The 19,966-nt window shown below is 37.0% G+C and overlaps 1 protein-coding gene across 4 annotated transcripts in view; it reads left to right on the top strand.

Annotated features, from left to right (window-relative positions):
• Positions 1-19,966, top strand: part of OTUD4 (OTU deubiquitinase 4) — a 30,986-nt gene that overhangs the window by 2,450 nt on the left and 8,570 nt on the right. For all 4 annotated transcript variants that reach the window (XM_010293466.1, XM_010293463.1, XM_010293467.1 and 1 more), the window contains exons 3-15: positions 3,195-3,245; positions 5,215-5,261; positions 8,380-8,452; positions 8,930-9,011; positions 9,816-9,960; positions 11,918-11,975; positions 12,362-12,479; positions 12,712-12,776; positions 14,848-14,948; positions 16,378-16,502; positions 16,617-16,797; positions 17,989-18,154; positions 19,543-19,663. In XM_010293466.1, the coding sequence (XP_010291768.1) occupies positions 3,195-3,245; positions 5,215-5,261; positions 8,380-8,452; positions 8,930-9,011; positions 9,816-9,960; positions 11,918-11,975; positions 12,362-12,479; positions 12,712-12,776; positions 14,848-14,948; positions 16,378-16,502; positions 16,617-16,797; positions 17,989-18,154; positions 19,543-19,663 (1,333 nt within the window). The remainder of the gene's footprint in view (positions 1-3,194; positions 3,246-5,214; positions 5,262-8,379; positions 8,453-8,929; positions 9,012-9,815; positions 9,961-11,917; positions 11,976-12,361; positions 12,480-12,711; positions 12,777-14,847; positions 14,949-16,377; positions 16,503-16,616; positions 16,798-17,988; positions 18,155-19,542; positions 19,664-19,966) is intronic.

The following is a 19,966-nucleotide window of genomic DNA, read 5'->3' as shown; positions in this document are numbered from 1 at the left end:
ATTCCTGTTTGTGTTTATATGTGTTCTGGTGTGTATACCATTTAACTAATTTCCAGGATAGCTAAAAGAGGAGTGTATGTAAGCATTTGTTACTAGAGGCTTGTTACTCAGCTTTCTTTTTCTATTCTAAATTTACCCGGACCCAAAATAAAAAGGCTGTTTTAGATGCGGATTGGCATAGGAAAGAGAAAGAAAGCAGGAATAAGAGTGTGTGTATTTGCTATAATTTCTGACACAGTGCCCTATGCTCAAATGTGACTGATCACTTTTAATGCAGAAGTTGGCAAGAATGAATGACATAAAATACAGTGAATATCTCGGGGGAAAATGCACCTCTTGATGGGACTATTTCCATTTGCTAGGACTGAGGACTTAGCAACTCTTAGAGCTCTCTCCCTTGTTTTTTATTTTATTTTTTCATAGCTGACTTTTTAATCCCTTTTTTTCCAGAATTACCCCACTCACTCCAGTATCTGCTTCTCTATTTCTGTTTTCCTGTTGCATTGTGGTGTTTTTGGAAATACTGTGACTCTTCTTGACTCTAAATATTCCTCTCCCCAGCTCTGGCATCTTCTCAGCCGGGTAACTGCTGTGTCAACCATGGCTGGTTTACTATCTTGGTCTCTCTCCTCCAAACTCCCAGTCTCGCTGTTCTTTTTTTTTCCTCACACTCCAAGAGTTATGACGTCTCCTCTATCCATTTTTGCTGTCCTTCTGAAAAGTCTCTTTTTTAAAAGTTTCTTGTTATTTTTCAGAATAGGTGTTTCATGTAAAAGGTTGGGGTGTTACATATCTGTTCTCATTTCCTAGTGTTCTTACTCCCTCAGGTACCTCACTTCAGCTCTGCTGATCTCCTTTGCTCCCTGTATCTCTTACTATACTTTGTTTTCTGTCTGGAATATAGCATTGTTAATTTACCTCTCTTAAAAAACAAACAAAACCTCCCAAAACAACACAAACAAATGCCTCTTTCCCTTTTTCCCTGGTCTCTTAGTTCAACTATTTACTCCGCCGCCGCCTTAGTAGTTACGCTCTGTGGATGTGTACAGGTGGTACGCGTTGAAGTTCCACTTCTCTCTCGCTATTGTAACCATTTCAGCTTGGATTTCTGTCTCTTGTTCCATTGCTACTGCTATAGCCAAAGTTTCAGGTGACTGTGTGTAACCACTGTCTTTAATTTTCATACTCATACTTTCTTGAAGCGTTATCTTCAATTGCTGCAGTTTTCTATTAATTCCCTTTTTTTGTTAACTCTTCAGTTTTCTGTGAGAACTTTCTGGTGCCCTCCTTTCTTCCTCTGTGCGTTATCTTTAGGTCATTTAATTTCAACACACAAAACAACTGCTCTCTATGATCATGTTTTACTGATCCACCGTTCAACTTTATACCTGATTGCTTCTTTCTAAATTAAAAAATTTGGTCAGGCTTTTTGATTCTTCTCATGAACAGCACTGTCCAGCCAGGTTCAGGCTACAGCAGAACTTCTATTCTCACTAGTCAGGTCCTGGCTTCACTAACTTGATCTCCTATGACAAGGTGACCCATTTAGTGGATGAGAGAAAGGCTGTGGATGTTGTTTACCTGGACACTTTTGACACTGTTTCCCACAGCATTCTTCTGGAGAAACTGGCTGCTCATGGCTTGGACAGGCATACTCTTTGCTGGGTAAAAAACTGGCTGGACGGCCGGGCCCAAAGAGTTGCGGTGAACGCAGTTAAAACCAGTTGGCGGCCAGTCACAAGTGGTGTTCCGCAGGGCTCAGAATTGGGGCCAGTTCTGTTTAATGTCTTTATCAATGATCTGGAGAAGGGGATCGAGTGGTCCCTCAGTAAGTTTGCATGTTCAAAGAAGGGCAGCGAAACTGGTGAAAAGTCTAGAGAGCAAGTTCTGTGAGGAGCAGCTGAGGGAACTGGGGTTGTTCAGCCTGCAGAAGAGGAGGCTCAGGGAAGACTTTATTGCTCTCTACAACTACCTGAAAGGAGGTTATAGTGAGGTGGGTTTTGGTCTCTTTTCCTGAGTAACAAGTGATAGGACGAGACAAAACAGCCTCAAGTTGTGCCAGGGGAGGTTTAGATTGGCTATTAAGAAAAATTTCTTTACTGAAAGGATTGTCAAGCATTGGAACAGGCTGCCCAGGGAAGTGGTCGAGTCGCCATCCCTGGAGGTATTTAAAAGACGTGCAGATGTGGTGCTTAGGGGCATGATTTAGTGGTGGACTTGGCAGTGTTAAGATAATTGAGTCTAACTGTAAACCTAAAGGTCTTTTCCAACCTAAATGATTCTATACTCCACTCAGTTTTCCTTTTTACCTTGTTTCTTAATCACTATGGGTAAGGAGGCCATCCTGCTCGTAGCTTAAGTTCATAATGGGAATTAGTTCTTTCTTTGGACCTCTGTGGATCTTTATTTTAACTAATTGAAGTGGATTGTGTCTAAACAGTACTTCTAACATACAGCCTCTCCTTTGGCCAGCATGTCTGAAACACTTTGAAGTTAATACGTCTCCATTGCTGCAGCATCTTTCTCTGTCCTTGGCAAATGTGAATTTGGCCTCTTCATGCACATTAAGGAATGCAGCTGAAGGGTTACTTTCTTAGCTTGGCACTTACAGTGTAGCCCGATTGTTTGTGTCCTTTCACTGGAAGTAAAAGTTTGTTTGAATTGATACAGAAAGGAGGAAAAAGTGCAGTATGATTTGCCTATACTGTATCTTACTGCTACTTGGGAGTCACATTTCTGTAGTCCACATTTCTGATTGCCTATTGCTGCCTATTTGTTTTAACAAGATACTTGAATAGGCCCACACATGCTTTCTCCAGTGATGCCATGCATGCCTGGGATGAAATGCCCATAAATATCTACTTGACAGCATCTTCACTTTCTTTCAGATTTCCCATTTGGCTGCTGGATTTCTTTTTTTTTTTGTTTGATTTATTTTGGATTGTGTGGTAAATCCAAAAGCTGGTTATGTGGTTTTCTGGAATGCAGACCTAAATGTTTGACCATTTATTTCCTCATCTCTACATCAGTTTATACTTGGATTACTCTACTTACTTTATCCTGCTCTTTGAGGGCAGGATAGTCTTAAATTTCCACTGGTGCATTCCCATTGGTACAGTGGGTCATAGACTGGGGATTCCATATGCTATGCTAATAAAAATAACTAATTAGGACTTTTTTTTTTTTAAATACAGTTCATAGAGGGGCCATTTGAAGAATATTTAAAATGCTTGGAAAATCCACAGGTATGTCAAACTTGATTTATAATAGAAAGCAGTACGTTTGTTGAAGTTCATTGGTAATAGGATATTTTTTTCTCACAAATATTTTTGACTGAGCTTAAGAGGTCTTTGAATTACGTGAATATGTACTTTTATGCATGTGCTGTATTGTAAAATGGTTTGGAGAATTTTTTTTGTGTCTTGGATTTAAACATGTTACTCCTTAAAATTATACCCAAATGTTTCTAGCCTCTGCAAATGCCGACAAACAGCATGGCTAGCTGCTTCTTCAAGAGAGCCTTTGTAAAGGTCTAAAAGTTTAGGTGATGAAAAGAGAGTTGCTGATGTAAGAGATATTATGAACAGTAGCCACAAGCTCTTCTGAAGATACTGATTTGAAGCAAAATTATTATTATTCCCCCCCTAATTTAATTGTATTATTTTTATTAGGGCATTAACAATTTGTATAAGCTGGGGGGGAGAGGACTATCTAGTGCAACATTGTAAAATCTGTTAATTTTTTTAAGCATTTATACATAAATTTTATTAAATTTTCTCCTCCTAGAAATTAAAGCATGATTTTTATTTTTTTCCCCTGCCACGCCTACAGCATCCCTAGTTCAAATGGCTACTCAGATGGTTCTTTATTTCCATTTCCAAAATGAATGGTGGAAGGGAGGAAAAAAGTGGATGTTAGCTTATTCTGCTTCTGTCCTGCTTTGTTTATTCCAGGATTTTTTAACTGCAAAGCTTTGTTAGTCAAATCCCAAGGTTATATGTTATGCTAAATAGTGAATTGTGCTGCTTTCCGGTAGAACATATGCTTCACTGAACTACGCCAATGTAAATGGTTTACGGTACTGCACTATGTGTATAGAAAAATGTCTTTTTTTAAATGTTAGCAGACATGTATGAAAATTTTTTTGAAAAATAATATGGTAACTTTTTTATATGATAAGGGAAATTAAGTTATTCTATATTTTAAACTTCTAATGAGACTTTAAAAAATGATTAAAAAATTGGATTGCTACAAATTCCTGCCCCAAAATTAGAGTTGTTGTTACTTTAGTAAGAATTTGAAAAAGAAAAAAAAAAGGTAAAAAACCAACAAAAACCCCCAAACTCCAAACAACCAAGAAAAAAACCCCAAACAAACAGAACCCCCCAAAAATGAGAAAGATCCAGTCTCACCACATTGGAGCACAGTACAGCAGTTAGGCTGGTAATGGAAGCAACAACTTTCACTTTTCTATGATTTGAGTCTGGGTTATGGTGTTACTGACATTTACTGTTTAACGGCTTCTAAAGCTGATTTTTGGTCTTTCTTCAGGTATTGATACACAGCTGCTTGCATGAGAAATGCAACTAACTAGCACAAGTTTAATTTGGCTGTTTGGAAGTGGTCTGTCTACTCTGGAGTGTTGGAGCACTTCACAAGACCGTGTCAAGATATTTATGTGGAAGTTATTTGTATTTTAGGCATGAGAGTTAAGCCTCAAGGTTCTTTTTCCTGTTCATCTATAGCTAAAGGTCCACAAACCCAGATAGTTCTGAAGGTAGAGAGTAACATTTTTAAATGCACTTGGTAAATCTGACACTTTTTTCAAGAATAATTTTTGAAAAGCTAGACTGTTGGCTGTTTAACAAAAGTGAAAAAATAAACACACTCAATCACCTTTCAAAGTCATACTCATTAATGATAGATCTGCATTTATGTGATTGCTTTTAATGCTCTCAGTTTTCATACAGATACATTTCTAGTTTGGGAAGAAAATCCCTCTAGCTTGTGCCCTTTAACCACCTTACTGGAATAGTTATTGTTATTTCAAAAAACTTCAAATACAGTCAAAGTGTCTTGGCTGAACTCCAGGCTCAGTGTTAATATATTATTTTTGACAATGATTTCTTGCTTTTCTTGATCTACATATGATGAAGGATAATAATTGTGTGTGTGTTTGAACTTAATTTTCTTTTTTGTTTTTTTTCAATACAGGAATGGGTTGGACAAGTAGAAATAAGTGCCCTTTCTCTTATGTACAAGTAAGAAAATCTTTAAATATGTTTTACATATATATAAATATGTATGAGATCAGTACGGTTGTTTTGTTAGTGAATAAGCTGGCATAGCAAAGACGGAGTTGTGTGTTATACTGTAGTTCTCCAGAAAATTACAAGTAATGCTTTGAAAATTGCAACTGTCAAGCTATTAAATAAAAATAAAAAAGTGAGCTTTGAAAATGACATTTAATCTGGGATTTAAATACAGGTTTGCAGTAATGTCATGTGTCTCACCTGTACAACTAATTGCCACTAGAGTCATACAGTTTATATTTTGTTAATTTTCCTATATTTTTCTGTTAAAATTGCTTTTCTTCTGAGGCTTTAATATTAACCCTACTGTGAAGCTGTGGGCTGTACCTATTTCTTTATTATCTCTGTACAAATGCTCTGATGTAGTTTTAGTGGTATGAGTATTGTAGGTAGTAGGCTAGAAAGCCATTTCCACACCTCCCCTGGTATGAAGTTGCATGTACTGATATAAGACTACCTGAGTACTGCTGTAGCTTATTCTCCTTTCTGTATAATTTTTCCTTTTTCCATGGTATCAGTATAGATGAAATAATATGAATTTGTCAAGGGACATAGCTTGAGCTATACCTAAGAAATGTTTCGGTATTTGTGCATAGATAAACACTTCTCTTCGTGATGAGCAGGTTTGCTGATGTGTTTTTATCAAAAATAATCCTATATATTAATCTTTCTTCAACAAAGTAGTATGAAACAATATGCTGAATATTTATCACTGCTTTCTAATTACTGTGTAAGGGAATGAACAATATACAGCATCTTCTCTTTCTGCTGTTTGTAAACCAGCTAAATTCAGTATTTCAAAGTGCTCACTGTAAATTAATGACTTTCTTTGTACTTTGACTCTTGATGACATAGTTGATAAGAGGAGAGAAACAAACTAGTTAAATTACTTTCAGGTACTTAGATGAGTGCTAAGTGTGGGAAATTGCTTAAAATTCCATCTTTCCATTTTATGTGGTTAATGGGACAGTTCAGAATTGCATGTGCTGCATGGGTGGAAGAGGACTGAACTGAAAGTCAGAGTAAAGTTTGGCTCAAGAGGCTTGGAGAGGAGGTCTGATGGTTAGATTGCGCCAGGGTGTAGAGGGACGTAACTCAGTTCAAGTCAACGAAATTGCCTGCTTGATTATGTCAGAACCAGATGGTTGTGGTCTTCCGTTTGTTGTATTTCTGGCCATGAGAAATGTATTATCATGAAATAGAAGCAGTTTATTTTTAAGTCCTGATACATTGGTATCCAGGACCGTAGCTGAGAAATGGAGACAAATCCTGCTTGATAATAGTGGGTTTTTTTTAGTTTCCTTTGGAAGTGTGAAGAAGCTTGTGGCATAGTTGTAACTGTATGTAGTATTTCACTGCACACAAGTATTGTTACTGCCATACTTGTTCTGGGAAGACTGGCTTCTATAAAAAAGGCAATTTAGAGGCTCTGGGAAAGTCAGAATGGTGATGGAGGGAAGGGGATTCCCCTCCCGCCTGCTGGCAGACTGAAGGAAAGCAAAAGTAAGAATTTCCTGTTCTGTGCCAAGTGGAGAAGGGAGAGAGTTTCAGACTTTTCAAGCATAGGGTAGACATGCAGTATGAGTAGGTTTGTCTTCATTTTCACTCCTCAGATCTGTCACAAGTATAATTTGGTTATCTAGTAAATTTTCCTTGCCTTTCTGAAGCGGGTGGATCTCTTGAGCTATGAAATTCTTTTCCTCTCAGAATTGCTTTTTCTGAGATGTTTTACTATATTTTTTTTAAATCAAAAAACTGCATTTGTGAATATACTTAATCATTTTGCAAGACTAATAAAACTTTTGCATGTGTGAGCAAGGAAGAAATTGAAGGAAGTGATAGGTTGCTGAGCAAAGAATTCAAAGGGAAGATTATGGATAAAAGAGAAAGTGAAAATAATAAATATAAAGATCATGACAGATTGGTTATAGCAGAAAAACAAGTAGCAAAGACTGATAGTCTTTCAGTTTTTAGAAAATAAAAAATAGCATGTCATGTCAGTATCACTTGTGGATTAATCCTCTTAAGTGTGATGATGTACCCAAACTTAGTTTGCAGTGATAGAAATTTTCTGAACCTGTTTTGAAAAACTATACTAGACTGATACCCTTGATGATGAGTATCTGCCAACACTGTGACAGCTCACTATATTCTGGTTTAGTCCAAGCTTCCAAAAAAGTTTGTTTCTGTTCTCTCAGTTGAAGAGATAAGAGGGGTTTCTTTTGAAATCCAGCGATTTGAGTCTAACAAACACAACATGGTGTGAGACTCGACACTTCATTCAGTCTTTATCTGAAGAGAAAGGGAAACTGAACCCTCTGAATGTGTCTTTTTGCAGTGTGTTATCCATTTTAAAACACAGGAAAACGTTCTTCTCATTACAAATGAGAAAGGTGAGATGTCAAGGGTGTGATTTTCAGAGGTGCTAGAGACTTGGTTACAGTATCTGATCCTCAGGCAATGCCTGCTGATGGTCTGTTGGGCTTTTGTTGTGCTGCTGTGGCAGCTGGGCCACTATTTGGGAGCAGAAACGTTCTGTGGATCCTTCTGAGCAGGAGAACTTGGTTTCTGAGAAGAGTTTCTGAGCACAGGCATGGGCTGTTCTGTTAGCTGGCCTCTGTGCCCAGAAGGGTTCTTGCACGCATGCAATCGACCTGCTAGTACAGATTTAGCCTAAGCCGTTGCTCACCTTCTGGAAACTTAGCGCTATTTCCTGCCCTGCTCATAAAGTCAACTTCCTCTTTGTTCTGGTGGGTTTCCAAATGGCAAAGTGTAATGAATTTCTCCAGGACTGGGGAGCCATCATCTTTCTAGACACAGCTCAAGAAAGCGGTGATTAGAAATTTGTTTTCCTTGTCATTGGCTCTGTACATGCTGTGCCAGAGCATATGGCATAAAAGTAAGCCTTTTTTTTTTAACCAGTGATAATTGTACTCATCTTCTTAAGTATTCTTTTCCACTCAGTGTTTTCTGTGGTTATGTATGTTCCTTGAACTTGATTGGAATATTCCAATTTTTATTGATAATAATTTTTAAATGAATTCTTAACTGCTACTTTTTTTCTCAGGAAAGATTTCATAATATATCGGGAACCCAATGCTTCACCTTCACATGTAACTGAAAATGGCTTTTCTGATAAGGTAAAAAAAAAAAATACAGCTATTGTGAAAGTCTGAATAAGACTACTTTATAAACAGCAAGTAGTTTCATGTGAGTTCATTATTCAACACAATGAAATGTTCTGAGAATTCAATTTTAACAATTTCTTTGATACATATTTAAGGTAGCTATGCTGTTAATACATGTAGCACTTTTTAAAGAGATGGCCCATATTTGGGCTGTGTTATATCTTCCTAGTAATCTAAAATTCTGTAAAAATGAATTTACAAGTGCTAACTGACATAGCTACCTCTGTCTTAAATTCTTTTTGGCTTTTGGTCAAATTCTTTTTTGTCTTAAAGGACACTAAACGTTTTGATCATTTTACTGATACTTAGAGATCTTGAGAGATAACAAAGCACATTGGTATGTTAAATTGAATTTAAAAGGTTGTGCTTATATGAAAAAAATCAAGTAAGATGCAAAACCTAAAATATCTGTGTGGTTTTTTTTAATAGGTATTGCTGTGCTTCTCAAATGGAAACCACTATGATATTGTTTATCCCATAGAGTATTCAGAAAAGGCTGCTCTGTGCCAGTGTAAGTATTATGTTGGTTGGTTAAAAGCATGTATTTTTACCAAAAATCTTAAAATGATCACTGTCAGGTTTCAGGAAAAGACTCTGTATGAAAGTTTATTATAGTCATTCTTTAGCAGCTCAGTTTTCCATTTGAATTGTCAATGACTCTGATTTTGTGAGAGCATGAATTCTTATTGCATCCTGATTCTTGACAAAGCAGATTATATACCGAGAGAAGATTTATCTTCTTCTTTGAATCTGGGTGGTCTAATGTAAACAGAAAATGTTGGTGTACTAATTTATAATCTGTTGCATTGTCTTTGGTTGGCATCCTAGTTTCAATTTTGTATTTTGGACTATGTTAGCAAACGGATTGTTTATGTTAAAATTACCCTTGCTTGTGTAACTTGTCACAGAAATCATGGGGGTTGCACATGTGAAACATAACCGTTTTCATGGATTATTGTTTTCTTTACTAGATTGCAGAAATGCCCAAAAGTCCTAATTGGGTTTGATGGGTCACTGTGACACTCCCTACAAGGATTCTCATTCTTCATGAAAACTCTGCCTATGTGCAGAGCTACTAGCCTAAGGCCAAATTTACCTGTCAAGAGACCTGATTTCTGGTAGTTTCATGCATACCCGTTAAGCCACAGTAGCTGCAGCTGCTTTTGCTTCTAATGCCTTCACTGTTTCACTTAACATACCAAAATGGTTGCTTGCTTTGATTGAAGTAATTTGAAATGCATCTGTAATGGTGGTGTAAAATCTCATTTACCTTGTAACTGATTTTGCCCCTTCACTTTCTCCTCCCCTTCCCCAGCTCTGCTATATGAATTGCTGTATGAGAAAGTATTTGATACAGATGTAAAGAAAATCATAGCAGAACTTAGTTCTGTTGGTGTGACAGAGGAAAGTAATGGTAGCAGTGAAGCATCTGCTTCAGATTCAGAAGATGACAACTACAGGTAAATGCAATTTAAAGTTAACCTAAGATGCCTGTAATAAATTATTTTTCTGAATTTCTGGTGGGTGGTAGAATCTAACAGGGTTGAAAACCTTTACAAATTACTAAGAAGAGAAACACAAAGAGGTAAGATTAGAACTATGAAGGAATGAAATATGTGATCTTCGCTGTACTAAGGACAGGGTTCTGATTCTTCTCTTTTTTTCTGCAGTCTAGCTTTGGGTCTTTTTACATAATGGCATATTGCCATTGCAGCATGTCCATATTCCTGTTTAAAATAGCAAAATACCCTGGGAGAATTGTCAGTGTGCGGGTCTGGCATGATAAACTCCATGAGAATCACTTTACTCACTCTTGCAACTGAGTAGAGTTACAGGAATCTAATCCAAGTTGTGTTGCTTCCACATCTGGGGGCTGAAATGCCTGCTTGAGATATAGTTAATGGAGAAATACAGATGTAGCTTGCTCCATTTTGTTCTTTGATCTTTATGAAGTGATTATATTTGTGGGTTTATATTCCTTTTACTGGACCTGGATGCTTTAGCTAACTTTGAGACTTTGAACTGCTGATTTCTTTTGCACAGTCAGTCTTTGACAGTGCTATTTTCGCATTTACGTATTGGCAGGTTTTTTTTTTCTATTTAATACTGTTCTTAAAACCTTGGCTTGTGTGAAATTCCAGTGAAGCCATGGAGATTATGCTATATTAGTGCATCATGTCCCCTCTTCCCGCTGAATGTCACTGAAGTCTTTTTTGGGAGCTCTGCTGTAGTCTGTGTGGCATGTGGCAGAAGAAATTCTTTGGGATGTTAGGAGCTGATTTTTTTCCTCAAGCTGAAAACAACAGAAAGGAAGATGATGGAAATGACCACAGAAAGAAAACCAAGTTGTGGGAAAGGGATTAGCTTCCTTTTCTTGTTTGGAGAAAAAAATACTAGGGGACCATTACAATGAAAATACAAAGTATTCCTGCCTCAGGGAACAATTATTGTAGTTAAATGTCAGAAAGTGGAAGCCTTCTCTTTTCCTTTCTGTTCTTGGAGCTTTCCTGGGCTTCATATGCTGTAGCATTACCCTGTATCTTTGGGATGCATAAGAAAATGTACAGCTAACCTCCATAGCACCTTTGTTAATGAAGGTCATATACTCACTTGAGATTATTAAACTCAATGTTTTTGATTTAAACCATATGTCTTATGATGCAAGAGCTAGTGTGTGTGACTCTTGACCTAGTTAACCTAAATTACAAACACTTTGCTGTGTTTATGAAGTCTTAAATTTTTTGCTTGTCTTAAAGTTGACTTCAGTTTGTTTCATTACCTAGCCTTCCAGAAGATCTTTTTTTCATTTTATAAATGTGAACTTTTCAGTTATGTTGTTGTTAAATGTAGTATTTTATTTTGGTTTTGGGAGAAGTTAATGCTGACAGTTGCCTCCAACCGTTGTAGGGGAAAATACTTGTTTTTTCTCTGTGGAAGGTAATTTTCCAGCAATGTCAGGTGTAGAAAACAAGTGTAAATTAGAGTGCCTAATGCCTACTAATGGAGTAGTTTTTGGGTTTTAGGTTTTCTGTTTGTTTTTTTTATGTCTGTTTTTGCTATGTTTTCCTCGCATAGTTGCAAAAATTTTAGAGGAATTTTTTGTTTCCCTTGCCTGCCCCCCATTTTTTGTATTCATAAATGAGGGCCAGGTCAGTACACATAAGTTAGACTTCTTAAAACTTGTACTTAGAAACAAAAATCTTATTTTTAGCTTTATATGATACAGAAATGTAGTTCTTGTTTTAGACTTAGCTTTTTCATCTTGGGAGTTGACAATGTTCTGTGGCATGCTTATTGTGGAAAAATATGTAGAGAGTGGTAGCTTAAGTATTTTTATCAACTTCCAAAATGTTTCTTACCTGATTTCCAGGCCTTATTAATACTATATTACCACAGCTCGCTTCTGTCCTTTTGCAGAAGTAAAGCTACAACAGTCAGTGATATGAATGGATTGAAGTCTCTTTCTGGCAACAAGGTATTTATATGTTAAGATTTATTTTCTTTCTAATAACTTGTACTTTGCTATATTTTTTTAGTGTTTAACGTTCATGAGAGAATCTTGAGTTTCTCGTTTTCCTAACATGTAATATCTTAAAAGCTACTTTTTTCTTTGAAAAATAATGTTTTCTTCGGATGTGCCAGAAGGTAGATAGTGTCCTTTTTAATGCTGCTTAGTTTTTAATTTTGTTCTGGTACGGATAAAAGAACACCACTGAATTATTGTTTTCAAAGCTGTTTGTACTTTATGTATTTTCAGCCTGTTTATATTTCAGTTTAAAGCTTGAGCACTGTGATTGAAAAATGAAAAACTGTACATCTTTATGTAGTTGACTATTTAGCGCTTTGTTCTGTTTCATACAGCACCTTAAGAGCAATGGGAATCCTACCTTGTTGGTCTTACCTAAAAAAGTTCTTAAATCACTCAATCCATCAGTTTACAGAAATGTTGAATATGACGTTTGGCTCCAATCCAAATGGGGTAAGTAACTGAATACTTGAAAATTCCAACTTTTGCAAGCGGATGTATAGAGTGAAGCCTGCTTAAAGAAGAGAGATGAAAATGGCAGTTTGGGTTTAGGCAGTGGTCTTCCTCACATGGGCCAGTGTGCAGATTTAGGGCCTGAACTTCTGGTTTGTATTTTTACTGCATCAAGAAAGTAACTCTCTGGTGTATTTAAACTAATAGTATATTACTACTAATGTGTTTACAGATCAGCAAAAACAAGATTTTTCTATTGCTGCTGGCATGCAATACTCGGTTGGAGATAAATGTAAAGTAAGTAATATTGAGTTATAGTTTATAGAAACACTAACATTTTGCTCAAGATGCCAGTTTCCTCTCCTTGTTAACCATTTTGATATATAATTGCTACTTTCTAAATATTCTTTGCTTGTCTTCAACTGTGCATACGCTTATTATTTAATAGTTGGCGGTGTTCATGGCTTACAGCATACATGTAGGAAAGGCATGTATTAGAACATCTGATCAGTGCAACTTTACTGCCTTAAGTCACAAGGTTAACTTCAAGAGTATATTTAATAAGATGGCTGTGGACCTTAACATTAAGTATGCAGATAAGTTTGTGCCAGCTTGTCTCCATGGTGAGTCCTAGCTCGGTGTTGTAGAGTGCTAGCCTTTGTGTGAGAAGTAGGTGCATTTAGGGCGTTTTACTTGGTTCAGGCTAAGCTCTGTTCTTCTCTTGGTGGGCTCCGTAAGCTAGCTAGTTATTCCTGTGACGTTCAAAAGTACGGAGAAGGTCTGTTTTATAAAACTAATAGTTATCTCTGCTGCATCTTTTGCTGATAGCTGCACTTGCTTTATCATACTGCTGCATGATAAAGTATTTGTGTGCATACAGTTGCATGATGAAGAATAAAATTTTAGTGTTTTGTGTCATATAGGCTTTTCTTTGGAGAGACCAAAGCCAACATCATAGTTCCATGTATTTATGTTCAACTCTGGAGACAATGCTTACTGTTTGTAAATTGGCTTTGTTCTAATCTCATTACTTTCAAATAATGGAATACAGCTCACTTTAGTTGCTGCAGATCCCGAAGATCCTGAAGTTTTGGGCAGTTCTTCCACTGGAAGTGTTCAGAGAGTGTTACACAATTGCTCTTTAAATTCTATTAAAATTTGTAGTATGTATTGTTGCTTCAGAAGAAATAAGATTTGCCACTAAATTCTATCCTCAAATTTTAGATTAATCTCCTTAGATGTGTTAACTAAACTGGTGGTACTTGGCTAAATATAGTTCTTTCCAGGACATTTGACCATCTATTACAATTATTATTAATGTGAAAATATTCCATTTGGTTTATCATGCATCATGGGGGCTCTTTCAGTTTGTACTTTTTAAAATTTGTGTAATGGAATTCAGCATACTGCATAAATTGCATGAAAAACACATCTCTCAACTTTAAAAAACAAACAAACAACAAAACCACAACACAACCACCCTCCCCAACCCCCCAAACTCCACACAAAACAAAGAAAAAACCTAATGTGTAGTTGATTATTTATTGCTTAATACTACAGGCTTAAAAGTTGTATTTAAGGCACTAGGGCTGTCTTGTGTCATATTTACTAAAGGATGCATATATTATTAGTAGAAAAAACTGGTTATTAACATATTCTGTCAAATCTTATGTGTAGGTGGCAAGACATTAAGTAGACGGGATAAAAACATGGGAAGGGAAGATGAAGTAAATAGTGAAAAGTAGAGTTGACCAAATTAATACAACTGGAAAGCCAAATGCAGCAGAATGTTATGAAATGTGTTTTATATTTAACAGAAGAATTTAAGAACATGGAATGTCAGTCAGAGAAGCAAGACTCTGATAATGTCTGAACAAATTTTTTTGGCTGTTTTAACTTTCTGAAGAATAACTTCAGAAGTAACTGATGTTCATTATGTTCTTAATTAAACTAAATTTCACTGAAGTTAGTAACGAATTTTTCTTTTCTTTACATGGATTTTAACAAGTATTCTAAGAGAAGGTGTTTTCAGTAAAGCTGAAAAGCCTTGATCACTGATTACTTTTAACTTCCCATTTAGTTTTGGAAGCCTTGTTTCATTAAGTAGTATTACCTGTCAAATGTTCTGTTGGTTGTTTTTTATAGTGTGTTGTTTTTTGTTTTTTTTTTTTTTAGGAAGTGGTATGGATTGAAGACTTGATGTTGATACATGTACTGAATTATGTGATGTTTATTTCTCAGGTCTTTTGTTGCCCGGATTAAAAGTTCTATTTTTAACATTGCTGATATTTTGAAGAGTTATGTCCTCTCATTGTTGTCTTTGAAGTTAATGCACCTTTTTTTTTTTCCTTATTCTTTTTCCTTACAGGTGCGCTTAGACCATAATGGGAGATTTTATAATGCCCATATTCAAGAAGTTTGTTCAGAGAATGGGCCAGTTGTTGTATTTGTAGAAGAGCTTGGAGCAAAGTAAGTGCTTAATCTCTTGTGGAAAAGTGCGCCAAACTGAACCTTGCTAATGGGAGCCTTACTTTTCAGTTCAGAGTTAATTTCAGCCCCTGAAGTGTGTGTGCTTCCTTACTTGAAGCAGTACTAGCACAAAATTGTTAAGAAAACTGCATACTAAATAAAAGAAGGAAAAAGGGGTTCTGCATTGATTGGCACTTCAGACTTTTTTTCTTCAGTGCTAAGTAGTGTGTATAGTACTTGCAGAGTAAAACGGTAACTACATTAGTATTAGATTTTTTTTTTGCACAAGATTCAATCCTAAACAGATTGACACCATCCTAATTAAGTGTTGCTTGTTGTGCTTAGTAATTAGATGCTAGATTTGTGACAAGCTTTTCATATTAGAAGGTCTGTCGAAGCACCTAGCTTCTCTGTTCGTTGAGCAGTTCTGCCTGATTTCGTACAGAGTGCCAAGTTGCTGTTTAGATCAGCATCATCTTTGCCCTACCTTGGGACAAACTAAGTCTTTAAAGTTGTTGGTGGGGGTTGCAGGTTTTTTTTTGTGTGTGTGTATTGTTGGTTGGCTGTTTTTGTTGGGTGGGTGGTGTGTGTGTGGTGGTTTTTTCTTTTTTTTTTTTTCTGGGGGGCTGCTGGTGGTTTTGGTAGTCTAGGGTGTGTGGGGTGTTTTTTTTTGTTTGTTTGGCGGTGGTAGTTTGAGACATCTTGAGCTCTGCTGTAAGTTCTGTAACTTCTGGGGCAAAAAAACTGCACAGTTGAGTGTAGTTTGGGAAGAGGAAACACTTTCAGTCAAGGTAAATGAATGAAGGAGAAAGATGCCCATTAATTTCATGCAATCTCCTCTAAGAAAAAATGACAATGTTGCGAGCTCTGGAGATTGTCTCGCAGTTTGTTCCCTTTTTAAACTGAGATTTAACCTGATTTGAACTGGCTGTTAATAAATTTGAATGTTTTCCTTTCAACTAATGTAAACAGTTGCTTGGACATCCTACAGTATCCTCAATTAAAAATTCAGTAATTTCTCTGAGGATATGAACCACCAATGTAATGTTTTTAAATCCTGACATCTGTTGCAGTGTTTGTGATAAGTTTATCTGAGTATATTGCTTTTTCTGATCATTCTTCTTTTCTGTCTGCCCTGAAGACATTATAATGCTCATTTCACAAACGGCTGATCATTCTTTACTGGATAAGTTTGCATCAACTTACCAGAGAGAGTTTTATTTAAAGAAAAAAAAAAAAGAGAAAAAAAGGAGGTTTGTTCTTCTACACATTGCTTGAGTGTAATCATAAATAACAAAGGACTTTGGATGCAATGTTCTCAAAAATGGAAAGATCCATCATCAGTCTTAGTAAACATGTGGTATTAATTTATGCAAGCCCCAGTCTGGTCTTTAAGATATTTTTCCCTCCATAATTCCTTGTTTTGTAGGCATGCTGTCTCACTGAAGAGCCTTAAACCTCTTCCACAGGCCTCTCCTATGGAGGGCTGGAACACTGTGCCAGGGAAGAAGATAAAAAAGTTTTTCCCAACATGGGGGCAGAATGCTCAGCCCGGTAGGATTGTACCTGTCTTTGTGTGGCAGAATCCTTATTGTTAGATGTTTCGTCCCAAAGGGCTTAAAAAAATGATTAAAAAAAAATAAATCTGTTTTTACGTCTTTATGACAGATGCAGATTGCAGAGGGACAAAGAATCAGAGCAAATCAATAAAACCCCAGTCAGCACTACCTCCTCGACTTCAGCATACTGTGGGAACCAGGCAGCATCAGTTCTTATGTTCTGGACCCCAACCTCATCAGACCTCAACTGAGCAAAAAGCTCCAGGCAGGAATCCTTCACAAACTGTAAGGTAAAACTGCAAATAATATCTTCCTTACCTTGAACTCAACTGAGCTTCTTGGGGCCCAGGTGCCTGCTTCAGATGCTTCAAACATGCTCTTTTGAAATATGTTGCCATTGAACTCTTAAGAAGTGTTCCAAGTCCTTAGGAATACACACAGCCATAGGAAAAAGTATTTTTTTATTACTTTATTCTTAAACCTTTTTCAAAATTGCTGCCATGCTGAGCTCCCGCTCTTTTTTTTTTTCTTTGCATGGCAGCATCTGCCTTGGAAGCGCCATACACAAAACGTGAGTTTCTTCTTGGAAAGTGGATGTTGTGGTTTTTTTTTTTCTGGTTGGGGCTGAAGTAATGTTGCATGTATTGCTTCTTGGGCATGGCTAAGATCTTCCCTCAGCTTCTGCAGAACCTGTCATAGAGGACTGCTTCATGTTGCGACCGATCACTTGAAGGAGTAAGAGAACAGCATTTTGCCTGCATTTGTTGGTAGTGATTTTCTGGTTCAGTGTGCTGTTGCAGCAGAGTTGCTGTTTTCATCAATACTCAATACTTCTCTTCTATCCTATCTAAAAGACTAATCTGTACTTGGCTACAAACCCAAACTCTTCATGGTCTATTCTGCATCGTAACTCCTTGTGGAATAAATGGAGCTGGGGTCTCTTTGGAGTCTGCCACCTGCAAAGTTTTAAGGGCATTTTTCTTCCGCCTTTAACCTAAATACATGAATTTTTAAAATCACAAACAGTGATGTTAGTTTTGTGTAGCGATGCTTCAGACATTGAAATTTATAATGCATTTTCTCTTTTGTTGTTGTATTTACAGAAATATTCTTCCTCAGCTTTCTCCTGCATGTTCATAGATAGCAGATGGGGGGTGGTCAGTTCTCAGTTGGCACAGAAATGGGTTAGATCACTTGATGCAGGCATTTGTGTTTTTAATTGTGATCTAACTACCATTCATTATAAAGTCTTCTGATGTTGTATTGAACTGAATAAATCATGGACAAAACCCATTCTTTCCCTTCCTTAAATTTTATGCGTATAGGTATCTTGCAGTAGGCAGAAAGGGACCTGATATATATGGAATCACATAAGCAGTGTTATATAATTATCATTATTCTGCCTTCTAAACCATGAGTCTGTATTGTGTTTGATACTGGTGAATTTCTTTGTCAAAGTTTCATTTTTTTTTCCTCTACAGAAAACCAGACCGAGAGAGAACTGAGGATCTGAACCATGGCAGCAGAGATTGTAACTACTTTGGCCTGTCTCCAGAGGAACGCAGGGAGAAACAGGCTATAGAAGAATCTCGTTCACTTTATGAGATCCAGCAGAGGGATGAACAAGCTTTTCCTGCTCTTTCCAGTGTATGCTTTTTTCATTGTAATTAGTAGTGCATTTTTCATACTTTTCCATTAATCAGCAATTGTTGTTTTGCTGTCTTTGCATTACAATACAATTCAAAAGGAAGTCAAGGATATTTTCTTCACACTCACTTTCTGCATAGAAATATGTGAATCCACAATACTTTATATATTCAAGATAAGACACATATGTAGCAGATTCCCCTGGGAATAATTAATGTCCACCATACACAGTTCTTCAGGCATGTAAATGTGGTAGACACATGAGCTTCTGCAGCTGTGGGCTGCTTTCTTCATGTTCCTCCTGTCTTTGGAAGGCTTTGCACTCCTGTACAGTTACTCAGATGTTGTCTTTTTCTTGTGTGGTGGGATCAAACCTCAAGGTGAGGACAGAACTTTCTCTGAAGTACAATTTAATTTAGCTGAGAAATAGCTCGGTAAAATGGCACTGTGGTGCTTGAATTGGTATCAGAGGTGACTAGGTGATTGTTTCTGATTTGGTTCACATAAAACCTGTTCTATTTATAAGTGACACTTCTTTTTAGTCTGAGAACTGGTGTGAGAACCTGCCTGGTGTCGTAAGTGATGCAGATTCTTTGTCAGACTTGTTCCATTTCTGTTGTGGAGCTGAGGTGGCTTCAGTGGACTTGTCTATGTCTGAGGGAAGAATGTAGCCTTTAGATTTTGAGAGATTATTCTATTGATGCAATTTTTAAAGAAAGTGGGTTGGAGTCTTAGTACATCTGAGGAGCAAGCAAGGGTTAAGAGCTGTGTGTAAAGAGCTGCTTTCTACATAGGTTTATTCTAAAGACGCGTGGGGCTTTTTCATTTTAAATCCTAGGGCAAATGGAAACAGGAACCAGGCTGGGAAGAATGAGTAGGTGAAAGATGGGCCTTAAATCTCTTGCTTTATGGAAGTGACTTGCTGCACTGTATCTGTCAGTTCTTGAGCAGTAGTTACTCCTGTTGGTGTAATCGAGAAGAAACATACAGCTCTGCTATGCTGCAAGGAGCAGACAGACTGAAGTCTAACGGACGGAGGTTCCGCACGCTCTCTCTTTGAGCTGTGGTTAACAGTATGCTGTATTTACTCATCTGCAGAAGGAGGATATGATTGTAAAGCAGATATTGTCTGAGTGAAGCAGTTTGTGTTTGTCATGTAAACTAATGACACGAATACTTTTAAAAGACACTTTGCAAAATTTAGCAATGAATGAAAGAGTGGATGAATCTGAGTGATACTGATCAAGACTGCTCCCTCCCTCTTTCTGTCTATCGTACAGATAAGTATTATGTATCTGGAAGACGTAATAGGATCATACCAGATGATGGCAAAGTGTCATTGGACTTCTTATATTAATTCATATTTCTGCTTTTGTAAACTTCTTTAGAATCAGTCAGTCTGTCAGGCTGCTACACAGACTGTGGATAATTTAAACCAGAAAAAGTTCTCAAATAATGAGAAAAGAAACAGGAAATGGACAGCAGAAGTGGAAGAGCAGAAGGATAAAGGTAAAAATAAATGTTTTTAGATAAGGCTTTTGTTTGTTTGTTTGTTTGTTTGTTTTTATTACCAGCCTCAGAATTTATTCAAGATGAGGACTTGTTTAGGCAATGAGGGGAAAATGATCATAAGTAATAGTGCCAAACTAAGCTAGGCTTAAGATAGCGAAGGTGTACTTTGGGAAGAAAGTACATGTTTTCCTGCTTTGTGAATGTGGCTGAGAGAGCAGGCTCTTTGCTGGGATTTTTGTAGTAAGGGAAGAGGAATGAGAGAAACAGGCTACCAGAGCTGCCCTAAATTAGCTCCTGCTG

Source organism: Phaethon lepturus, unplaced genomic scaffold (genome assembly GCF_000687285.1).
Source record: "Phaethon lepturus isolate BGI_N335 unplaced genomic scaffold, ASM68728v1 scaffold11328, whole genome shotgun sequence".
NCBI lineage: Eukaryota > Metazoa > Chordata > Aves > Phaethontiformes > Phaethontidae > Phaethon > Phaethon lepturus.
Note: the sequence above shows the minus strand (reverse complement) of the source record. Positions and strands in the feature narration are given on the sequence as shown.